The sequence below is a fragment of the Balaenoptera acutorostrata genome, chromosome 12 (assembly GCF_949987535.1).
Source record: "Balaenoptera acutorostrata chromosome 12, mBalAcu1.1, whole genome shotgun sequence".
NCBI classification, from domain to species: Eukaryota; Metazoa; Chordata; class Mammalia; order Artiodactyla; family Balaenopteridae; genus Balaenoptera; species Balaenoptera acutorostrata.
In genome coordinates, this window is record NC_080075.1 from 93,767,301 (window position 1) to 93,792,684 (window position 25,384).

Genomic DNA, 25,384 nt, shown 5'->3' on the forward strand with positions numbered 1-25,384 from the left:
CCACGGTTCAGGCCCTTCCCCTGTAACCCAAAGAGCTCATTCCTTTAGCTCTAGGGTCAGCTTTTAATGCTCAACGTTTGCCTCGTTTAAGCAAACGTGATTCAGACACATTAGCCAAAGCCCTGAGTAAGAAGCTGTACGTGTCCGCGCCCCCAGCGTCCCATCGGGAACGCGTGTGATGCTTCCACGTGGCCCCGGCCCTCCCCTGAACACGCCCCTGCTGACGACCTGCTTCTGCCTGGAGAGCCACAGAAACGCCTTTCCCGTCACCCCGGGGACGTTCTCCGTGTCCCCCGAGCCGGAGCTCCTCCCCTTTGCCTCGGCCCGTGAAACCCGCCAAACGCCCCAGCCCGGGTCAGCCGACGCGAAGGGGCGCCCCTGGCTCACCGAGCATCCGTCTGTCCTCCTCTCCCCGAGGCCCTGCGTCCACAGCCTCCTGCGCCACGGGCGCCGTAGCGTCTCTTCCACGTATCAAATCTCGTGACCCTGAGGCCTTTTCTCCATTTCACGCCTCACCAGGCAGGTGCCCCGGGAACCCTGAGGCGGGCCTACCCCGGCGCCCCTTCCCGAAGCCCCCTCGTCTCCTGCTGGGTGGGTGCAGGTGCAGACATGGGATGAAATGCCCCAGGGTCTGTCTTCCTGAAGTCAGGGCTGCCGCCCAGGCAGGGAGAAGGGGAGGCCTCAAAGCCTCCCACCAAACCCAGCAACGCGGCCATGAGACGGACATTCTGCTCGGACGACTCAACAGCTGGGCCCAGCCGGGACCACCCTCCGGCCGGCCCGAGGCCCCAGAGACAACGGCCATTGCCTCAGCTCCTCCAGACCGTCAAGGGCAACGGGGCCCACGTGCCTCCTCCTCTGAGGGCGACCCAGGGCGAGTGTGACAAAACTGTGGTGTCACTGCGCCCTCTCCTCCTGCATCGAAGGGACCCTGAGCTGCAGCGCCGTCCTCTCCGGATGTGGCAGCCGCGAGGGTGGGGGTCACATCTGAGTAGGTGACGGCCACCGAGAAACCTGCCTCGTCCTGGGGGCTCATGGAGCTTTAAATTCAAGGCCAGGGTGTCACCTGGACAGCACGAGCCTGAGATGTGTGCCCCTCTCTGCGGTCAAGTTCTCCCGCTGCTTCTGTTATGTGGGTCTGCCCACGTGTGCGCACGCACCCGCACACGCACACGCACACACACGCACCCCCACCTCAATAAGTGAGCATATATTTAACAACTTTACAAGTCTTCCTGGAGATAAAATGGAGTTTAAAGCATTAAAATCTATCTAATAAAGGCTAATTAGCCCCCAAAAGACTCGCTCACATATTTACACGGCTCAGTCCTTCAGCGTTGTTCCCCGGGCCCTTGAAGAAACATCACTTTGGACAAGTTAATTTTATCCGGAAACAACAGTAGAGCATGAGGCAGGTGCACCTTTGATTGAAGAGTGGGCTTAACTTCAACGTATTATTATTTTTCAAATCCTAAGTGTCTACCTTGCCTTGATGCTTCCAGACTCTGAAATGCTTGGACAAGGCAAAGGTTTTACTTCATCACCAGTTTCTTTTTTTTCAATTTAGTTCAAAGTATGTATGTGTTGTCTGCAAAAAAATATTTTGACTACTGACCATTAATGCCTCCAAATTCAACGAATGACCTCAAAGCTATGTCTGCCCCTCAGACCATGACCTTCGGACTGACGGGTGTCGGGAGGGAGCCTGACTCCACGCTCGGCTCTAGATGGCGGGGCCCCTGCTCCGCCTCAGAGAGACACGGACTTGCTTTTGCATCTATTTAAGACCAGCAATTCCGGCACCTTCCCGCCTGCGTCCCTGTCACCGGGCACGTCTGCTCTGCTCTGACAAAGTAGGTGCAGGTTCCGATTTCCCACCTCTGACTCACCTGCTGGGCCGCCAAGTTTTACCAGTGAGTCAGACATATTTCTTTTTTAGGAAGGATTCAACTCTCGTATGAATCTTCCCCAAGCTTTTAAAATGCCGCTCGAGCCATTTAAACTGCTGGGTGTCTCAGGTAAACTACTTGAGCTGCCACAACAAAAAGCCACAGGCTGGGGCTTGGACGACAGACACTCTCTGCCACGGTTCTGAGGCAGAGCCCGCGGTCAGGGTGCCGGCCGGGTCAGGGCTCTGGTGAGGGCCCTCATCCTAGCTGCAGATGGCCACCTTCTCGCTGTGTCCTGACAGGGCACAGAGCGAGCTCTGGAGTCCCCCCCTTACACGGACGCTAATCCTACTGGACAGGGCCCCACCCTCATGACCGCATCTCCCTGGATTCTCCTCTGAAAGGCTCCTCCTCCTGACGTCATCACCTGGGGGTTACTGCTCCAACCTGTGAATCTGGGGCACAGACACTCGGTCCAGGACAGGGGTTGGCAGCCTTGTGGCCTCAGAGGAGTTTCTCCAGGGAGTCTCCAAAGTTGCCTCACCCGGGACGCCTTCCAGGGAGTGAAAAAATCATCCCATATGGTTATGTCTGAGGAGCCATCGCAGCTTTAAAATGTTGTAACTGAAATATGATGACTGGATATTTTAGAATAGGAAGTAACAAACAGATACACGATGAAAGGATGGGTGTCTTTCACATGCCAGAGCCCTGGATGGACGCCTCAGACACACGGCTACTGGTGTATCTTGTGTGTCCTTCCGGAGATCGTCTACGCATTTGCGAGAACGCCTTCTCTCATGAGGGCATTTTGGTGACATCTAGCAGAATTCACAATTTGTGTGCCTTTTGGCCCCATGCCCACACGTGTAGGTACATGACCACGTGGGAACAAAGAGGCACACGCAGGAAAGCACACTACACCACGTGTACTGTCTGTCCACTTCTTTGGCCGTTTTCACATCAGTGGAACCATGTCCATTAGACGAATCACTCTCTTTGCCTAAAATCGAATCTGCAGTTCACCCCACGTCAGCACATAGACCCGCCCTGCTCCTTCACACGGGTGGTGGGCTGCACTTCATGAATGTCCAGGGACAAATCTCCCTCCATCCTCCACCCGCGTGTCTCTGCTGAGAGGGTCACAACCCCCTGCATCACTAGCCCCACCTGCACCTTCACTAATATTTCTAGAATTCTTTTCAGAGCCTCTCTGTCCTGTATTATTACACGAGCAAACCTGGGATAAACTTTCGGTATTTTGAATGTCTCTTTTGCTTGTCCTCTACATTTTGTGATTCTTTAAAATGTGCACTTTCATCTTTATTATTTCCTTCTTTACCCTTGTGGGTCACTCTGTTGCTCTTTCTTCAAACTTTTGAGGTAAAAAATGGCGCTTTTTTGTTTACCTCCTTGCTTTCTAATGAACATACTTAAAAACTGTTAATCTTCCCCTAAGCATTACTTAGTTGTTTCCCATAATTTCTATATGAAGTGTTTCAACATTGCTCATGTCTGTATTTTTTCCTTTAGCTTTTCTTTTTACACAAGTATAACTATTTTTATAGTTTCCAGATATGTGGAAAATTTTTAAAAGCAGTTTTCATTTTGCTTAGAGGACATAACCTATATTATGCTTATTCTTGGCTTCCTTTGTGGCCTGAACAATTGCTGTGAATGTTCCACGTGCTCTTGAGAGAATGTGGGTTTTATGTGGGACAAATATGCACAGGCTCACACCCCCTCACACACACTCACATACAAATACACAGGATCACACACACACATACAAATACATAGGCTCACACACACACAAATACAGAGGCTCACACACACACACACAAATACAGAGGCTCACACACACACTTACATACAAATACATAGGATCACACACACACATACAAATACAGAGGCTCACACACACACTCACATACAAATACAGAGGCTCACACACACACTCACAAATACATAGGCTCACACACACATACATACACACAGGCTCACACACACTCACATACAAACACATAGGCTCACACACATACATACAAACACATAGGATCACACACACACACTCAGGCTCACACACACACACAGAGGTTCACACCCCATCACACACACATACACACACACACACACTCGCACCCGCTGGCCCGCTGGCCCCTTGGCCATCACCTGTGGGGTTGGGTCCCCCCCCGACCCCCCCTCACTAACACCACCACTGTCGACGTCTGGACCGCTGCCTCCATGCTCTGCGCCGAGCCCCGACGCCCACGCCTGTCCTTCTCACCTCCAGCTCCACGGACGTATTCTCTGGTCCTACCAAGACCTACCGCCTGCCGGTAACTTCCGCCCTCCCGGCCCTCATGGTGCCGATGCCCTCACCACCTCTTTATTCCACTAAATCCCCAGATCTGCCCCCAGAGCCCTGGCTGCACATGCGCCTTCAACCCCGTCTGAGTGTCCTTCTACCTGACGGTGACCAGCGACCCCTGGGCTGGTCCACTCTGCACTCACGGACAGGTTCCCGGGAACAGGCCCTTTGACGTGGGCCCCAAGGCTCATCAGGCCTCCCCCCCCTGCCCATCTGCGTCTGGGCCCTTCTCTGTAGACGCACAGGGGCCCGGCCATCACCCTGAACACACCCTCTGCCCCCAGCGGCAGGTGGCAGTGCCTGTGGTGAGAACCCAGGGAGCCTCCCAGCTGCTTGGCGTGGCGAACCGCATGCAGCTCAGTGTCTTCTCAACAGTGTTTTGCCTCTTTGCTATATGAATTTTCAAATGCTTCATTTGTAGAATCAGGACACTTTGAACATAGAGGTTGTTTTGCTGTAAATGATTTCAGTGTCCGTACTTACAGCCACAGTGAGCAGGAAGGTTTCCTGAGACAAAGCACAGCAGTTCACGGAGCTGAGGCCCCCGCAGCCAGCGTCGACCACACTCACAGCCCGAGCGCCACAGGGAGGTGAGCTGCCTAGTGTCTGACGGCCGAGGTGCCCGTCCTGCTGGCTGGCAAGGGAGCTCAAGGCACTCACTCCTGTGCGGTTCTGGAGAGAACTGCTTCAGGCGAGTGAGCGACTTCACCCCCTCATCGAATGACCCGTGAGCCCTCTCGCCTGGACTGCACCCTGCGCATTCTTCCGGTCCCGGAGGACTGCCGCCCTGGTGTGAGGGCAGGAGCGAGTCCTCCCAGGAGTCGGGAAACACCTTTTACCTGAACAGAGACAGAGCCACACCGTTCTCTCCTTTGGAAAATGAATCCACTCACTTCTGCCTAAACACACTACATTATTAGACAAACTAAACTTAACATATGCATTTATTCATTCTTAATATATATTTTTTACATTTTATATATTATATATAATTTTAGCGTGTATTCTTCACTTTGCCAGGATTCTTTCAATATTTGAACCCCATGTTTGTATTCACATGAAGCCTATTTACAGGAGCCAGAGGACTGCTTCAGACCTGGAAGTGGTAACTGGCTATGCTTCCACTGACACTGGTTTCCTGAATCTGAAAGAGACAACAGGACCCTGGATGGCAGAGCCACAGAGGCAGCGGCAGGTAACCACCAGCACAGGTGCTCTGGTTCCTGTGATGGGCAGGAGGGCTGAGGGTGTGGTGATGACTGATTGATCGTGGAGCCCTGAGGACTGAAATATCAATAGATGAGGAATATATTCCAGCTGTAATTGACCTGCACAAGTGATAAATGTCTCCACCAGCCTGGCAGAGACCTGACTTGTTATCACTACACAGAGCCGTAGATTCTCCATCAGTGCTGAGAACCGAGCTGATTCATAGTTTCACCACCCCTTGAATAAAGGAGAGTCTAAGTCCATTTGAAGAAAGACTGCCAAACATTTTCTCTGCAAATATCCCCCCATCCTCTATAAAAGGACGTGCGGAACCAGTGACAGCATTGTGAGAGCAAAACTTCCAGACCCTGGGTCTGCGCTGACGCCTGGACACCCAACACCTGCCCTGGTCCACGAGTCAGAACAGGATGCTGAGGTCAGCCAGGTGACCGGTGTCCTTCACCTTGGACCCACCTCACATCTGTCCCTAACACATCCTGTGGTTCTCTTTCCCTTCCCTGAAGAGAGTGTTGAACAGACATATTCCCTAACTGGTAGAATCTCCAGACTAGTTTCCTGACTCAGGCCTATCAGGCAAGAAGGGTCAAGTGGGAACCCCCAGAACTGCTTCTCTGGGGTCAAACAGGAAACCACAGCCATGCTGCATGGAAGACCTGGAAGATGCGGCCTCCTCCACCCTGCCAGCCAACTTAGGTACTTGGCCCCGGCAGAAAGCACGTGAATTGCCAGTAACAACCGTACTTTATTGTAAGTATAAACACACAGAACTACAACGACAACCATGGCTCCAGATGCGTTCTCCTTCCCAGAACAAATGGAACACGTTCCTGGTACCTGGGTTACAACCACAGACACAGCCAACGCTTCCCTTTCCTGGAGGTTCTGGCTGTCAGCAAACGCCAGCAGAAGCGGCGGCAGTAGTGGACCCTGACCTGCATCCGGGCCAGGCCGGGCGTCCATCTTTCTGTCACCCCGCCCCCAGCATCTCACCAGCCCTTGCGGCCCCCGGCTGGTCAGCTGCATCGTGACATTGTGTGTACTCAACTTGTGGGGACACGAGGCCACCCCCTAGAGAGTCTGTGAAGACGCGGAGTGCCAGAGCGGGAAATGGCCCCAGAGAGAGACGGTGGCTGGGCCTGGCACCTGTGAGGTGAGAACGAGTTGCCGCAGGAGCACCCCTGCCGCCAAGACGGCAAGGCCCGCGCGTGGCTGGCTTGGATCCCGATGGGGGTGCGGCCCACGGCTGGACACGCTGCTCTTCCCACGCACCTCACGGTCCATCGTGCCACAGACACGGAGACACCTCTGCACTATATCCACGCTGCCCCGGCCAGGCGCCCTGCCACCCGGGCCCGCCGGAAGTGTCCGTGGCAGATGGGATTCTAGGTGGCGTCTGGAGGAGGTGAGTGGGAAAATCACACACATCCCTTTGTGTTTGCTCTCCTCGTGGAAAAGCTCCTACCTCCTACCTGGTTACTGGGCTCAGGTAGGGTCTGGATGCTTGACCGTCGTCAACGCTACAACACAGAGTCCCGTCCGTCAGAGTCTGAGTGTCCTCTGTCTCCCAAGGCCATAGGGGCTGGACACGTGCATCTCTGCTACCAAGGGCAGCAGTTTATACAAGGCCGGCCTGGACCGGGCCCCAGGGGAGGAAGTGAGCACGTGAACAAGAGCCAGACTCCCCTGCCCTCGGTGCTACTGCACCAACGAAGCCCCACAAAGCACACCGGTGACTTTACTGGGAGTGTAGATGCCCATTCCAATGACTTTGAACCCTGCTAGTTTCGAGGCCCGGGAATTAGGAGCAGTGATGCTGAACCAAAGCCACCTGCTGAAACCTCTGCGGGTGTCGGGTGATTCTCGTGCACAGCGGGGTTGAGAAGCACGTCTCTGAACAATTCTCCAACTCATGCACGAGAAAATACTGTTGGTCGGTTATCTCTATGTCTATTTTTCTATCCATTCACCCATCCACCCATGTTCTATCAGCTATCTGTCTACCTATCTACCTATCTACCTACCTTCTATCCATCGATCTTCCCTCTACCTAACCTACTTATTTCAGCCTGTTTCTTTCCATAGCACTTAGGCTCCTTCCAACAAGATAGAAGGGCTGCCTTAACCTCCTGTGTTCGGGACAGTTTCTCATGTGAGCAGAGACTGAGAGAAGGTGACCATCGCCCAAGGAGGGAAGATGTGAGGAGGTGGGGGGCCGGGAGTCAGTCGGCTGCCGTGGGGAGGAAGAAGCCCGGACGGCCCAGGGCCCGAGAGCAGGCTCATCCTTGAGGGCAGAGGCCTTGCTGACGCCTGCCGGGTGCTGCGGTACTTAGGGGAAGGAGGGGCCACACGTACTTGCCAAGCGACCTGGAGAAACCGGCGACTGGCCTCAGCTCCCTCAGGACGCCTTCCACCAAACGCAGCTGCAGCTGCCGAGTGACGGCCCACGAGATGCCGCGAGCGGGGGTTCTGGGGGGTGACGGCCTGGCTGCCGCTTGGAACAGTGGCCTGGAAGGTTCCATTTCTACCATTTCTTAAACACAAGTGAAGACTTTATTTCTAAGGGCTCTCGAGTTCAGAATCACCAGAACTCAGAATCTGTCCTGAGACCTTAGTGACAGCCAAGCTGCTGTACATGAATAAAATGTGTATAAAAAGGACTCATTTCGACCCGAAAAGGAGGCCTCAGAACACAAGTCTGTGACGTTCTATCAGTTAGGGCAGTTTTTAATCAATGGTTTTCATGGGACTTAAAACCCTGGCCTGCCATTTTGGACTCGAAGTTAATTTAACATTTGAGATTTTTTAAAAAAATTCTGAGCATGTTGCATAAAAATGAAGTTCCGTAATGTTTCTCGTTCTGAGACCCTTCAGGACGGAGCACTGACCCTGCCCTGACTCTCACTGGACAGCGGTCTGGGTTCTGCTGTGGGGACTCTGATGCCAGGTCTCCTGCCATATGTGTGGGCCTGGGGGTCCCACAGGGGGACCAGCTGCCCCCGCGCCCCCTCCCGCCAGGCATCACTAACCTCTGCACACAGGTGAGACTGAGTGATTTTCCAAACATCATTTTTCCTTCCTCTCTGAATAGTGAGATGTCTCAGAATTTGCCCAATAAAATTATGGAAAGTTTACTCTCTGCCACGTCGGCTACGATATTACATGTTGATGTGGATGAGGACACACGGTGTAGTAAAAAGAGGGAAATAAACACATTTTTGTCGCCCGAAAGCAGTACAACTTTTCCAAAGCAGGAGACAATATACAGTATGAGGCTCATTTTGTGGATCTTTTGCGTGGAGCAGAACTGACTTTTTTTCTTTTAGGATTAAGTGAATCTAGAATTTGCTCTGAAAAATGAGTTTCACAGTGTGAAACTGTGATTTATGAGGTCTTTTACAAATTTAATATTTTTATGAACTTCATAAGTCTGGAAAGCTGAGATTGTATGTCATTAGCAGTGCTCCAATCATGGCTTTTGTGTCACATAAGACTGTAGACTTGTAATTTGATAATTTGGTCCAAAAAGTATATTTGTATCAGTCAAGTATTGGAACAGCTCCATTTATAAGCTTTACACATCATTTACTTAAATTAAAAGTCTTTCTTTTCATATGAATGCTTTTTACTTTCCCTGGGCTGGGATAAAGTTACCTAGGTGTACACTGTCTCTTTTTGAATTACTATGTATTTTCTCACATTAAGAAAGCAAACTTTTGCAGAGATTGAAAACTAACCCAAATGTTAAGTTTAGGAAGTAAATAGATGAGAGCACGTCATCCATTTGAACCTAAACCTAAAACTACAAGTCCCTTGAGACCAAGAAACATGTCGTCCCACCTGCAAATCTTTCCTCTGTGCCTGGAGCAAGTTACAGTAATTCTTCACCTAGTTAACGACCTACTAATATGCTGTGTTGGAGCCTGACCTGACCTTGGGCAAGGTTCATGTCCGGAAAGGGGTGCTGGGGCGGAGCCTGTGACCCCCATGTCCACGGGCCAGCATCCCGGACACACACCAGAGGTGAGCGTCCCGAGACGTCCTCCAAGGCGACGAGCACACAAAGCCAGAGGGGGCCGGTGTGCGGACCCTCACAGGCTCCACTCGGGTCACCGGGCGGGGTCCCCACTCCCCGAATTTCAACCCTCCCATCTTTAAAATAGCAGCCATCAAATCTACCTTTTACAGCATCGGAGAGGACCCGTGACGTGTGGATTGTGAAGGGACGTGGCACAGAGGCCCCTTCGAAACACGACTTCCTAAACTTTCTAAGCTTTTCTAAAGCTCTGTGTCTATGAATACACTCGTGAAATGAACTTTCAGAGAAAAAAATAATGAGGATTAAGAGGCCATCTAATAAAAAGAACAAAAACCGTAAAATATCAAACACTTACCACTTCTTCATGGGTTGCATTTTCTACATTAATGCCATTAACCTGAAAAGATGACAAATTAAGAATTTTGAGGATAATAATTGATGAGTCTCAATTCAAAACTAACATGAACTAACATGCAACAGAGCTAAGGACTGAAGTTTAAGATACTGACCTGGAGGAGGGCGTCCCCTACGAATAACATCCCTGTCTGGTGGGCTGCAGGGTCGCAAAAGGGGCAACAGTGTTAAGAGAGGTTCAGAGACATCGTGCCCCTCCTGGCAGTGCTTTAGGGTTAGAGTCTGCAGCACTGGCATTGTGTGTGTGCAGATGTGAGTGTGAGTGTGTGCACACGTGTGCATTGTGAGCGTGGGTATGTGTGCGCACGCGTGTGCATGTGCGTGGTATGTGTGCGCATGTGTGTGCATGTGTGTGGTATGTGTGCGCACGTGTGTGCATGTGAGTGTGGGTATGTGTGTGCACACGTGTGCATGTGTGGTATGTGTGCACGTGCGTGTGCATGTGTGGTATGTGTGCACGCATGTGTGCATGTGAGTGTGGGTATGTGTGCACACACGTGTGCACGTGTGTGGTATGCATGCACACACGTGTGCATGTGTGAGTGTGGGTACGTGTGTGCACATGTGTGCATGTGTGAGTGTGGGTACATGTGTGCACGTGTGCATGTGTGTGGTATGTGTGCACATGTGTGCCTGTGTAAGTGTGGGTATGTGTGCACACGTGCGTGTGTGTGTGGGTATGTGTGTGCACATGTGCATGTGTATGGTATGTGTGCACACGTGTGCGTGTGTGTGGATGTGTGTGCATGCAGGAGTCTCTGTGGGTGAACGTGTGCATATGTGTGTGCACACTCACATGTGTGACATGTGAGAATGTGAACACGTGTGTCTGTGTGTGCACGCGTGCACGTGTGTACACGGTGTGGGGAAACGCCAACAGCACAGCCCCAGCGCCCCCCTCGCCCGGCCCCTGAAGCTAAACATTCAGCTAATTTTAAGCACATTAAGAGAGTTACTTTGTAAACGCAGAACCTTGTTCAATGAGAAGCACAAATGTCACTTCCTCCTAATGAAGGATTTCATTACATGTGTGGAAAGTCTGATCCCCATTTTTCATTAAGTCGACACAGACAATAAAATAGGAATCCCAGAAGCCACTCAGCATTTTCCCCTTTCTTGGGAACACATTTACATAGACTGCTTTAATTAAAGAAAATGTGCCCAGAATATTAAAGGGAAAAGGAAAGAAAACCTTCGGATTGTAAAGTTTGAGTATAATCTCTACAGCATTATTCCACTTCACTTTTCTATTTTCACAGAGGCAGAGAGATGACTCCTTTCAATAATAAGACTGGAAGAATTCGCACCAAACGTAAAGCATTTTGCAGTGTAAACCCTGACAGCTGTTTTTTCTCCTTTGTAACACAAGTGCCCGACTTCAGCTCTGCTCCCCTCGACGAGTCTGCCGGCCACACACCAGATAGAGCCAGGGCCCCGGCCCCTGCGCCGCAACGAGGCCCCCGCGCTTCAGAGACCTTGGTTGATTTCAGTAACTGACCATTTGGCCCCTTGTGTTTTCTCTTCCTGTGCTGTAAGTTCCCACCTTTATGTTTAAATTCCCCAATAAAGGGCGATCCCGGGAAACCCTAGGCCCCGGCCTCCACCCCAGTGAAAGCAGGACCCCGGGCCTCGCGGGCTCTGCTGGCAGCCTGCATCTCGCTGTGTGACCCAGGGGTGCTGTGTGATTTCCAGGTCCTGTCAGCAACGAACTTTTATTTTTTCAGTCCCCTCATGGCTACTGCTGAAGGCATCGTACAACCATAATGACAGCCACAAGGGCTGGTCCAGCCGCAGCACAGGTTAGAGACAGGCTGAGACCTGCAGAAAACACATTTTCACAGGTTTTTTTGCCTTCCTCAAGATTTGTTTTAATTTATAAGTCATTGGTTAAATATTGGAAACCAAATAATGAGTTATTAACACTGGAATTCTTTAAATTCCAGGTAAATATTTAATGTCAATTGTTAATATTAGTTCTAGTCATTAACTAGTATTAAATTTTATTGAAAATAAAGTACAGTCTTTATATTAATGAATTTAATGGTATGGTTTTAGGTAACTAATAAAGTTCTCATTTACACTGAGCCTTTGCCCAGAAAACCTCCGTCACCCACTAGGTGAGATCTACACTCCCCCACAGGGGGGCCCTTTCAGAATCCCCATCTCTGCCTGTCTCTCTCTGTCTCTGTCTGTCCCTCTGCCTCTCTCTGCCTCTGTCTCTGTGTCTTTCTGTCTCTCTCTGCCTCTGTCACTCTGTCTCTGTCTCTGCCTCTGTCTCTGTCTCTGCCTCTCTATGTCTCTGTGTCTCTGTCTCTCACTGCCTCTATCTCTGTCTCTATCTCTCTGTCTCTCTCTGCCTGTCTCTGTCTCTCTGTCTCGTCTGTCTCTCTGTCTCTGTCGTTAAAGCAAAGCTAATTAAAAAGACTTCCCAGTTAAATCTTTGAAATGTTTTCTCTTTGTTGGACACTTTTAGTCCTAAAGAAACAAATTAAAAAGTGGTAAAATGGGGCTTCCCTGGTGGCGCAGTGGTTGAGAATCTGCCTGCCAATGCAGGGGACACGGGTTCGAGCCCTGGTCTGGGAAGATCCCACATGCCGCAGAGCAACTGGCCCCGTGAGCCACAACTACTGAGCCTGCGCGTCTGGAGCCTGTGCTCCGCAACAAGAGAGGCCGCGACAGTGAGAGGCCCGCGCACCGCGATGAAGAGTGGCCCCCGCTTGCCACAACTAGAGAAAGCCCTCGCACAGAAACGAAGACCCAACACAACCAAAAATAAATAAATAAATAAATAAATAATTATTTAAAAAAAAAAAAAAGTCACATGTTAAAAAAAAAAAAAAAAGTGGTAAAATGGATGATAAAATAAAACCATGGAAGTTTGATTTTAATTTAAAATTTTAATTAATGTTCCTAAATAAACTCTTTGGTGAGATTAAGCTAGGTTTGGGGATTTCAGCTGAAAAGTGGCTCTAGTTTATTTCTGTGGTAATCTTGCCATTACATCAGGATGTAAAATGGAAATACAGTGCAATGTATTTTAACCCACATAAATATTCAAACATGCAAACTAGCTACGAGATATTTTCTATTTCTGTTATACTTGCCTTTTCAAGTCAAATTAATCGCTATTACTATAGTGTTATGTGAGACTGTGTAAATTTAGTCATTGTTTGCAATACAATTGTGTTATAACGGAAACTATTCTTTTTGCAAATTAATTAGTCTTTGTAAAATTCAGACGCCTGTTAAATATTCATTCACAGAAACTTCTGGGTAGTATTAGAAAATGATAACACTTCTTAAAAAGTCTTACGTGCACTGAACATCTGGATTAATAATGACTAAAACCCTCTTCATCATCCTTTACAAGCACTGAGTCCTTGAAGCCCCAGAACCCAACACGTGTGGACGTCGTCACCACCGAGCGGTCAGTGGGAAGAGGCACGGGGCTGACCCCACCCTGGGGAGACCCTGAGGGGCCATCCGCTTACTCTGCCTCAGAACCAGACTCAGGGGCACAGGATTCACTTCCAAATTCTGCCCTGGTTCTATCCCTAGACCTCTCCAACCTTCCGTTGCCCCCCTGCACAGGGAGATTATCCTATTACCTCACAGGACAGTGCGGATTAAATGTTGGTCCATGGAAGTGCTAACAAGGTTTCTCTTCCCATCTTCCAAGGGGCCCTGGGAGGTTATGTGTTATTGATAATGGGGGTAGTTAAATTCTTTAAGTAATTCAAGATATTTCAGCCATTTCAAAGTATCTTGTAAATTAAAATTAAAAAGTACTTCCATCTTCCAGGATGGCCCTCAACTGTGGAAGCTGACACAGTGGATGGCATTAGGAGGATTCAAAGAGCAACGACAAAGTGGGTCCAGGACAGAAAGGACTTGTACGGAGAGCCTCTCAGACACCTTCTGTAGCCATAGCAACTGGATTCTTTGCTGCCAACCTGCCTCCCTCTGATCTTAACATCAAGTGATCCTTCAGCAGTAAGAACACGCTGGCAGCCTGGCAGCCAAATTCTCTGCTGCATTTCACGCTTAGCAATCAGCTACCAAAGATGAAGGCTCTTCCCACGTGGAATTTAAATTAAACCTGCAACATTTAACATGCATCCTTCCAAGATTCTGACCTATCTAGTATGTCTTGTCCAGGTTCCAACATTCCTCATTCAGCTACAAAGTCAATATTTATTGTCTGTTCCAAGTTCTACTTATTCTGATAGCTTTAAAAGCACATTTTTCATTGATTCATTAACAATGAAGGAGAAAGAATGCTGAAATATTCTTCACTCAAGGAGCTGCACTTCCATCTGGATCCAGGGTGTGGGAAGGGCCTCCCTTCACCTTATATATCCAGCTCCTGAGGCAAAAGGAGCAGATTCTGGTTTGTTCTAGGAAGCAGGATCAGGAAAGCCTGACCTAAAAATTCCAAATCCGGCTCCACAATCTCTTCCTGAGGTGAGAGGACTTTCTCTCTACTTCTACACAAATTCAGTCGGATCCAGGCTACACCGTCTAAACTAGGACTCTGTTAAATATTAACAGACTCTAGAAAGAAGTTAGCAACTATTGGTGAGACACACCGGCCCGAATATTTGTGTCAGATCTTACGTTTCCAAAGCCGTGTCCTTTGCAGCACAAAAATGAGATGGGGCAACAGCAGGCCCTGCTGCTGGGGTCGGGGGCCGCACAGTTAACACGGACAGAGGCAAAGGCCCGCTGTCTGAGCCCCACACACCAGTGGGACAGGCAGCGAGACAGTCGCATTCTCTGAAAAGGTCGCCCGGGCTCTGCAACCTCTGCTTCCCTAAGCCTGGACCACGTATTCGGACTATGCAGTGGGGAGGGTGCCACGTGTCCTGAGAATTAATGCAGATGAGGGGCTGACGTGTAGATGGAGGAGAGGGAACCAGAGGGATGCAAGGATAAAGGGGAAGATAAAGCTTTCCACTGAATTCAGCAAAATCAAATTAATGAAATGTCATAGATGTGAAAAGAAGTTAATCACAAATCTTGTATAACGGCGGCATTTCACGGCTGTAAGACACCAAATACAGGTGAATATTCTAGAGAAAAATAAAAAGTGGGCGTCTCAGGGGACCTCACACCCCAGGAAGCTCCGACGTCCCCCTGAAGTTGGCTCAGCAAGTGTGAGGAGTCCCGTTTCGATGGATCTCGAGGCCGTGGCTTCAAAAGGCGGAGGTCCCCTGCACTCAGGTTCCCCCCGCCGGCCCTGTGCCTGTCGGGGTGAGCATGCAGCTCCTGGGCACGGGCTTGGTCCCCTCGCCCTGGGGTGACAGCTGTGTTTGGACGATAGTAGCGGTCATGCTGTGCGAACGTGCAGCGTCTTCACGAGGGACACAGCCGCCCCATTTCCATCCACACTCAGCGGTCACAGAAACGTCCCTATGACTCCACCATCCAGCTGCAGGTAACGATGACTGTTCCACATAAAAAAGGCTAAAAGATCCTAATTCTTTTTACCCTCCTAATGGGACAAACTTCCCCCCTCCCTAGTTTTTATTTCAATTTTCTGGATATATTCTAATTGTCTCATCTGTCTCCTGAATACAAGCACCAAACCTGTCACAGGGTGCAGGCCTGCCTGTCCAAATCCTTACTGAAACATTATGACGATAACTGAATTAAACCTCGGCTGTGAACGGATTTTACTAGTACATAATGTGATGACACGGTATGGAGGAAGAACTGGATTCAGAGACAGAAAAATCTGGTTTATAACTAAGCCTCCCTTTCCTGGCAGAGTGAGACTGGGCGAACCACCGTTTCTCTGTTCCCTGACCTATGAGTGTGAAAAGCCAGCCACACCTGCCTTGTCCAGTCATGAAGACCCAATGAAAACGAAAAGAATTTGAAAAAGAAGAGATGCATATATATGTATAACTGAATCACTTTGTTGTACACCTGAAACTAACACAACATTGTTAATCAACTAGACTCCAATATAAAATAAAAGTTAAAAAAAAAGAAAGAAAACGAAAGTCCTTTCCATGTCACACAAGCATTATTCCAACGTAAGAAATTGCTGTTAAGATGACAATTTCTAACTCTAAGCCTCTTTGTCATCCATGTTTCTCTTCAGCGTTTATTTGCTACGTACAGTTTGTTTTGGGTTTCTAAGTTTTTGCAGTATTAGAAATAATATATTTAAATTTCACTCAGTTGTAGAAAAACTCCTCACTCTTGCTTATTTTTATAAAGTACAAAGCGGTAATTACTAACAGCAAGCCACTGTGACCAACGATTAAAAGGAGGACTGGAGAACGGCCCAACACTGCTTTTGCTTTCCAGAAACATAAAATGTTATTAAGAAGATGTGTGTCTGACTCAAGATACCTCACACCTATGTGAGTGCGCGTGTACGTGTGCGCGTGTGTGTGTGCCCGTCGTGCATTCATCACAGAGCACGCGTGCAGCCTCGCGGGCGAGGTCGGGTGTGCGGGAAGCAGAGCTCCCTGTGGGCATGAAGGCGGGGGCTGGGAGGGGCACCGGGGTGCCGGGCCTCACACGGGGGCAGGGCTCACGTCTGGGTTTGCAGAATCACCAGTAACACGGAGAAGGGCTCAGATGTCCAGCCTGAGCACGTAACGTGTAAGCAGCAGAGGGTCAGGGGAGATTTCTGGGCAAGGGGACGGAAGAGCCACACAGAAGAATTAAGTTCAAAGCGTGTGGACAGAGGCCATGAGTCTGCGTCCTCACTATGGGCGCCACACTCACACAAAACCTAGGCAGTGACCTTTCTAGACTGGCATTAAATCCTATGGCCCCTGGTGGTTCTGGGGTTTTAATAGCATTCCTGGTGACGGGCCCTGCTGGGTACATGGCAGGACACCCTGGTGGACGAGGACGTCTGTCCCTGGAGCAGCTGGGCCTGGGCAGGTGCGCTCAGCACCTCGCAGGAGCGGGAGTGCAGGTGTGCCGGGCGAACCCCTGAGAACGGACAGGCCCAGCAGCTGAGCCGGACCTCACACAGAACCCAGCCACAAGTTCTGTGCCCCTTGGAATCCTCCGGAAACAGCAGGGCCCCGGACCACCAGCAGGGCCTGGACGGGCGGAGCCTTTGGCCAGAGCCCAGCCGGGGCGCCGAGCTCTCACAGGGATAAGACGAGACCATCACCTGCTTCTCCAGCAGAGTCTCCGGGTGGACGGTCACAAGGCCATCTGAGAGCCTCTGTGACGCCTGAGGACCCAGGAACGACGCGCGGCTCCCAGGCCAAGATGGGGGGCCTCCCTGCCCTCAGCGAGGGGGACCCCACGACCTGACCCAGACGCGACCCTGCGACGAGGAGCGTGAAGCCACAGCTGGGCAAAGGACCTCACGGGGCTTTTCCTTCAAGACTCCAAGGCCAGTTCTCTGCTGGTGCCCTAACTCGCCCCAGACTCTGCAACGTACTCTCCTAACAGCAGCCCGAGTGATTCTTTAACGTAAGACCTATCTTATGACGCTGCTTTGGGAAGTCCTCAAACGACCCCTCTCCCTCCTGAAGAAAATCCAAGTCCTGCCCCAGGCCCGCGAGGCCCGAGGACCCGCTGCAGCTCCGCCCGCATCTCGCGCCCCCCTCACCTCCGCCTCAGCCGCCCTGCCCCGCTGGCTTTCCTGCCTCTGAGCGAGCCCGCCCGTCCCTGCACCGAGCTGTCACCCTTCCTCCCCTCCGGGGCCAGGATGCCGCGTCGGGGCCTGCTCACCCCTTACTCTGGGTGATTCAAATATTTGCTTAACTGTCGCCCACAGAGGGATTCCCACCGAGCGCCCTATAAAAGTAGCGATTCTCTATCCATCCCTCTGCGCACCCCAACACTGATTAATCTTCCTCACAGCAGCTGGCACTGTCTGAACGTGTACTGTGATCTGTGCCTTTACCGCCTGTTTTCTCCCACGGGACACGGGTGGGAGAAAACGGGCAGCGCTCGCCCCGAATGCCCAGACCAGAGTCTAATCTCGGCACGGTGGCTGCTGAAGGCGGCCAGGTTCGTCTGTGGATAAATGACTGAATAAACAGGTTACACTCCGCTCTGCTCTAACGGTCCACAGCTGCCTGACTCCTAGACGCAATGCCAGGTGGACGGCAGGCCGCCGACCTCGCTGGTCCCCACGGTGAGTGCTGGAGGGAAACTCTCCACCTCTGGACTGTCCTCCTGGGGCGACTGGGCACCTGCCCTCCTCAGGGAGGGGATCGAAGCAGGGTGCGGCCCCCGCAGGAGCAGTAGGGACCCCAGTTCCCGTCACCTCCCCTGAGCGCTTCGCCTCCCAGGAGAAACCCTGACTCGCTGGGTTGCTGGTTGGAGTGACGGTTATCAGGTTACCAGTGCCGTGTGCGCCCGCCTCCCGTGTGTGGCCCAGCTTCCCGGAGCCCAGGCTCCCGCACACTACGGTCCCTCCTGACGCCGACGTGTGCGGCAGCTCAGCCAAGGGGCTCCGTGCCTGTAAGACACACGTCCTGAGCCAGACCCTGAACATACGAACTAAGTTACACCAAGCCCGGGTCCCTGAAAGCTCACAGCTCACTGAGCATTTAATGCAAGAGTTTCGGGTGTAGAAGCAGCCCACGGTGAAGAAAGGAAGACATCGGTGGGAAACACCTTAACTCTGGCCGCAGCGGATGGCGAGGACCCCAGAGGGAGGGGGAAGGGCCTGCTGGTGAGGGAGGCAAGGGGCCAGGAGACGCAGGGGGCGATGAGGACCTGGTCTGGGGACTCGCTGGGTCTGAGCTGCTCGAGATGCGTCCCAGGCGCTACAGAGCAGAGTCTCCGTTTCAGAAGAGACAGTCGTATCCGCACGACTGGACTCTGCTGAGGGGGCCGGGAGCCCAGTGTGCCCCGCAGCCCCCGGGGAAGGTGCAGCCTGTCACCCATCGCCGTGCGCGTCCTCCTCGGCAGAGAAGGTAGATGCTCTTCCTGAACTGAGCATGAAATCCTTTTCTGATTTTAATCTTATTCCCTTTCTTCTCTGAAACTTATATTCATATCCACAAATTTAAAACTTTACTTATAAAAAAGAACTGAGAATGTTCACAAGGATTATAGGAGCAGAAGCGGATTTGAGCAATCCTTCCTTCAGGTATTAATCAGCCAGCCAGATGGCTACGGCCTCGCAGAAATGACTCAACACTCCGAGTTCAGTGACGAATTGACTCATTCTCCCCGTAGACCCTCACTCCAAACGCAGGGACCTCTGAGCTCCTGCAAGCTTTTCGATTCCACAACTGCAGTGCTTGATTGTACAACTGTTGCACTTGGTTTGTACAACATTCCACTTGCCCATTACAAGAAGGAATCCCGTCCCCACCCTCACTTCTGCACACACTGATCTGCTCCCAGAGCCATCGCTTCACTGTGTCGGCGACTCACGAGCTACTGCCAGCGCCGCGGAGGCCTCCCGCTCGCGGCTGTGATGCCATTTGACACGAGAAACCTCGTCACCACCGGCTCTGGGCACACTGCATCCCCCCGTGCTTCGTCTTTCCTGAGAAACCAGAGCTCAAACCACTGCCGTGTCCGTGTCTCCTGGGGATGACTTGACACCACGCTGCGAGTCAGTAGCTCTCTTAAGGGCTCACGGGATCGGGGGAAACGAAAAAGGGCCGCATGACACCAGGGATGGGAGAGCGGACAGCTACAAAAGAAGACGGCAGGCAGATAACCAAGCGACACACACAGCTGCTATCTTCTCCTTTAAGGTAATGCACTGTCTTCCAAACTGCTGCCATGCTCACCATCACTCAGCGGCTTTTACCTGCGTGGTCTTTGAATATCTTTGATATGACGACCGGGACTCCGTGTTCCACGCCGCCCTGGAAGACAGGAAGCAGGGGCGCAGTTGAGATCAGCGCGGGGCCTTCGTGGAAAAGCGTGTCGAGGAAAAGCCAGTGCGCTCATACCTTGACGCTCAGGCCCAAGCCGCCCACGCGCTGTCTGCGAAGCGTAACAGTTCTGTGCTTTAAAAAATTTAGAGAACAAACCCAGTTTAGGTTAAAATGCACAATCGGAAAGTGAATGCAAAATGTATACATAGCTTCTTAATTAAAACCTTAGTGACTGTTTATACTTCCAGAGGGACATTGCTTAATTACTACAGTGCTAGCACCGCTTCAAGTCTCCAATCCGCAGTGTCACACGGAAACAAAGATACTGATAAACACAGACCCTATCAGGTGCACTCTTTACACAAAATTCCTGCAAAGCTGGGGTCATCTTACCCCCATTTTGTCTGAGGAATTGAGGCCCCCTGAGGGAAATACCGGCCCTGGTTCCCCAGGTAACAGACGGTGAGGCCGCAGAGCACACACTCAGCTCTGTTTCTAAAATCTGTCTTTCCACTAATCCCTAAACGGGCTCCCTTTGCACCACACTTCTCTGTATAGTTCAATCGTTTCTAGTCCACCTGTTAAGTAATCAACATTAACTCGTGAACGATCGATTATCTCACGTCCTGACCTTGTTTAAAGGTGTCGCTGCTGATGAGAAGCCGAGATCCCTGCTGCCCCTGTGGGCTGACGGGCTGGTCAGGGTCTCCATCTCTTACATGCTCAATCATGTAACGTATTTTATTTTGGTCTCAACTGCCTATTTGTTAGTTGTGAGGCTGAGAGGGCGTGAATAGGGCGGCCTGGGGTTAGATGAAGGGGTGTAGGAAGTGTGTTTACCTCCAAAAGGTACTATCGGAATAAAGCAGGGACATGCGTTGCTGTGATTATTAAGGGAAAACATAAGCGCTTTTAGACTCAATGACTCTAAAGCCTGTGTGTTTGCAAAGCAACAGCAGAGAGAGAGTCAGGGGTCCGGGAAGAGCCGGGGGTCCTGCCCAAGCCTTGGGGGGTGGTCTTGCCCGAGCCTGGGGCCCGCTCACCACCGGTGAGAAGAGACACGGAAACTGTAGAGCCACTTGTAATCTTATTACAAGTTTTTATTTGTATTGTTTTATTTATATTTATCATATTACTTTTATTTATTATTTTAGTATTTAAAATCCACTTGTAATTTTATTCTCAGGAGTGAATACATTATAAGCTTAAAGTAAAGAAACCAAAAATTAGAGCAAATAAAACTATTTTAAAGTGTATACGTGGAACACATTTTATAATTCTGAGCTCTTTCGCACATGTAACATTTTGAACAGATGAAACACTTATATAATCATACATGGAAAAAGAGCTATAATTCAGGACTTTTGCACCAGAAGAATCGTTTTGCCTTTTCCCTGGTCCTGGGCTGGACTCCCAGTGAGACACTGGAGACCAGCAGGTGACATTGAGACCACGTTCCAGGAATACTCCTGTCATCTACACAGAGGCAAAGCACAGCTGACACGGTGGGCGGAGGGGGGAACTCTGGGTCCAGCTGTGCTCAAAGTGGGGACAGGGGAAGTTCCCACGTGTGACGCAGTCACACTGATGCTTCCAAGGGAAACTTCCTGAGTATCAGGAGATGAGAAAGTTGGATTACCTAATACATTAACCAGGAATCTCTATGATATTTCTCAAAACATTCGATAATGTTTTTCATTTTAGGCATTAATATAAGCATTTGAACCTCACTGAGAGCAAATATTGGTGAAAATATATTTTGAGAAGGAGTAAGTTGGTTTCTGCCTCAACTGACCTCACCAAAAAAATGACATTTTGAATCCATCATTTTATTCATGTATCGATCTTGGGAAGACAATCTAAAGGAAATGTCAAGAAATGGTCAACTGTGGCAAAGTGTGTTAATGCACACAAAAAATCTGTTCTACTATGCCTAACTGGTGAGGAAAGGAAATTATGCCATAAAGCTCTTTAGTGTCTGTTTAAGAGAACTCAAAGAGCCTACCGCTGCTTATTCCAGCCAAGCCAGAACACTGCTTATTCAAATATTTGCTCTACGCAACCTGCTAAGATGTCCCTTCCGAGCACATGTGGTCCCGGCATCTAAAGCTCGGCAAAGCTGAGTTTCTGCACGCTTCTGAGTTTCCTACACAGGAAGTTACTGTGAACTGAACTGTGTCCCCCAGATCCCTATACTGAATCCCTACCCGCCTGCTGACTGTATTTGGAGATCGGGCCTTTCAGAGGCTTAACCTAAGGTTAAATGAGGCCACAGAGGGGCTGGTCCTACAGGACTGGGGCCGGTACAGGAAGAGCAAGAGACCGCCGAGCCCTCTCTACACACACAAAGGACATGGCAAGAGGACAGACGTCCGGAAGAGGGCATCCAGAAACCTGGCCAGAGCCTGGCCGCCACCTTGACCTTGGGCTTCTGGCCTCCAGACGGTGAGAAAAAGAAACATCTGTTGTTCAAGCTCCACCCACCCACCCCCGTCTACCCCCTCGTCTGCGGTATGTTGTCAGGGCGGCCTGAATTGACAAGACAGAGGCCAAGCAAGAGAATTATGGGAAGGAATGTTGCAAACCATCGTGTTTCATAAAAACACCAGGATGTTTCATCTCTTCTATGAAAAGTTGTTCTTCCTTATCTTTTAAACCCCCCCTCATTCAAGCATCACAAATTCTAATATTTTAAAGTTGGGAGAAGAGGCTCAGCTAATCCATGCTCTCGTCAATGAAGATTACGTAACTATCGATATTAAGGTTCTAAAAGAGTTGAACATTATCACATACACGCACTTTATTTTTCAAAACACAATCTGTAAAAATTAGTGGATGGTGAACACTAAATAGGAAACAAAAGTCCTGCAGCTTTTAATTGAAACCTTTTACACCATAGCCCAGATAAAGCCACTCTTCCTTCTGTGTCCTGACATTCACGACCTCACAGCCAAGCCAGAGCTGATCCTTCTGATTTAAGGCCCTGCGTAGAATACTCCATCGTGGTTCTGTCAGCTCTCCAGACAGAACTAATGTTACCAAAGGCATCTTCTAACTAAACCAAACAGTCATTCTTCAGTTAGTTTACTCAGTACACATCTGCAGGGTCAACTGCCCGAAGATCAGGAGCCAGATATGACCCAACGAGAGGCTCAGTTATAAGAGGAAACGGTGCGGGAGGGGCCTCCTCTCCCTTCAGACGCGTCTTCCCTGTAATCCGGGCTCTTCCGCCCGTCCAAGGGTCCAGAGCACAACCAGACTGGCTGATGAGACTTCCGGAGGATGAACTGTGGAGCCTAAGGTAACTATCCAACCACTTCTCTTCAATTCAGTCCCACTCTTCTTTCTTCACAAACATAAGTAAGGTCCTTCAGCAAATATTCTTCTGCACTTTACCATTTAATCCCCAGCTATGTCTGATGGTCATTCACGTCTGCATCCTGGAGCTGCCATCACCGTAGCAAGACTCCGCGACGCCCACGTTATCTTCTGACTGTAAACATTTTGAGACAATTCTTACCTGTTATAAGAGAAAGTGACTTGGGGATACTGAAAGTTGGATTTCCTACTCTGTCTTGCTCTAAAATACTGATCTTCAGGTACTGCCGCAGCATATGTAAGATCTGGCCACACGTTTTTACTCAGGCATTTAAAGTGCGGACTTAACACTAACTTCAAATTTGTTACAGCTGTTAACAGATGTTCAGATTTGACTGTTGCCGTCTCCAGAAAGATGGGTTTCAGGCCGTTGTTAAAATAAAAGTTGCCTTTGTGGGGCTGTGCCAGCAGGCCCGATACCCTCTCCCTGGCCTGGGCTTTCTTCACTCAAGAACCTCCCATCAGTGGAGGACTCCAAGTGGGGCCCCTGCGCCCCTCCCCGGGGGCTCCCACCTGCACCCACTCGGGACCACCTGAGCCACACCTGCTGCTCAAGGAGGAAAGGAGAGAGCAGGTGGGAAAACAGTGACAGAGGCATGAGCCTGAGTTTCCATGACATGAGTGAAGGGCCTGAAAGAGAAACTTAAAATTAGCAACTTAGGGGAAGAATTTTCTGAAGTATTTGATTTCTCACACACACACACAAATACTTTAAAAATTATTTTTTTTTTCCAGAAAATAAAGTGTTACTGGACTTTCATGTTGAGGAGGGTTTTGGAGGAGGGGTGTCAGACCCCAGGGGCCTCCGTCCACAGGGCTGGGATCCTCCAGGGAGCAAACACCTGGAAGGCATCTTTCAGGACAGGGTCGTGGCCTCTCTCCACTCTTTTTAAACCGTCCACTCAAGCAAAATTCCCTCAATCTGTGAAGAGTCTGGATTTGCCACTTGAAATAAGTAAATTATTCCTCCATGGATTGTGGTTAGTGTTTCAAAACAATAATAGTTATTTGAAAACTCTCGTGCATATTTGTTCAATTTGGTAACGGAATCAAATCCGCCTTAGGAGGACTTAAAAATCAATATACCAGACTCGGAGTTTCCAAAAATGTACTGCAATTCCTAGAATTTAAAAATACCGAATACCCCTACAGTATTCCAGCTTCGGGAGGAGTTGCCAGAACGCTACGTGAGATCTTTCAGGCCTGACCACGGCAATGACAGGGAGGCGGCCCTCCACACCCCAGACCCGCGCACAGACAGCGCCCTGAGGCCGGGCTCCTACACGTCCGCACCTCTGCATGCCCTACCCCGCACGTCCGCTGGGGCCCTTCGTCTGAGGCCTCGGCCAGGCCTTGCTGCGGTGGAGGGAGCCCTGGAGATGCAAACCCGGGCTGGCCCAGCACCGAGGACCCTCCCACCCCAAACACCCCTGGAGACCCATGAAACACAGGAGCTTTTTGCTCAGGGCTCTGGTGGGCAGGGACCCTCCACCTCGGGCTCATCCACCTGACCCTCCCAGAGCCACCCGGCCTCAGAAGCTATGGGGCCCCTCCTCCCCGTCAGCTCTGCCTGTGCAATCACAGTACGTGATAAAGGCTCAGCCTTCACTGTCCACTTGTTGCCTTCACTGGCTGTCCTGACCCCTGGCATCCGATTGGCCAGCTCCTCTGAGCTTGGCTGGTTGCTATGCACACGAAGCTGAGGAGCAGCTGAGCAGATGCTGCACGACCACCCTCCTCTTCATCCCTCAAAACCCCAACGAAGAGGGTTCACCACACTGGGGTCAAAATGGATTTGAGAGAACGTGTGCATTATTGGGAAGTAAGGTTACCTGAGATCAATATATTGGCTGAATTTAAAACACAAACTCTTCTTGGGGGGGGACTTGAATCCAAACAAGAATGTGTAGGAAAGGCATCAATCACCTCTGGGTTATTCACAGGGGAGTCTGCCATCATTACAGGGATGAAGTAACCATCCACAAGTATCACGTCTCCATAGTATCACGGGTAAGTTTAAAAAGCACAATATTCGCAAATGAAGGAACAATGTTATTCCACTCATATAAATCTGAAAAGCACCATTTGGCTGTGGAAAATCCACGTAAAGTAAGAATGAAAATTTAAATGGAACAGCATATACGAGTATCAGTATAGTAGGGCTTCAGAGGTATCTGCACATTTCATTTCTTTAAGAAAAGTGGAGAGATTTAAAGCAAATATGTTGGTATATGGT

At 50.2% G+C, this 25,384-nt stretch overlaps 1 protein-coding gene across 3 annotated transcripts in view; it reads right to left on the reverse strand.

Annotated features, from left to right (window-relative positions):
* The window catches only part of SNTG2 (syntrophin gamma 2), a 205,310-nt gene that overhangs the window by 99,899 nt on the left and 80,027 nt on the right, over positions 1-25,384 (reverse strand). For all 3 annotated transcript variants that reach the window (XM_057557764.1, XM_057557763.1, XM_057557762.1), the window contains exons 3-6: positions 19,846-19,902; positions 19,701-19,758; positions 10,036-10,079; positions 9,882-9,923 (exon numbers count right to left, since the gene is read on the reverse strand). In XM_057557764.1, coding sequence (XP_057413747.1) covers positions 9,882-9,923; positions 10,036-10,079; positions 19,701-19,758; positions 19,846-19,902 — 201 coding nt within the window. The remainder of the gene's footprint in view (positions 1-9,881; positions 9,924-10,035; positions 10,080-19,700; positions 19,759-19,845; positions 19,903-25,384) is intronic.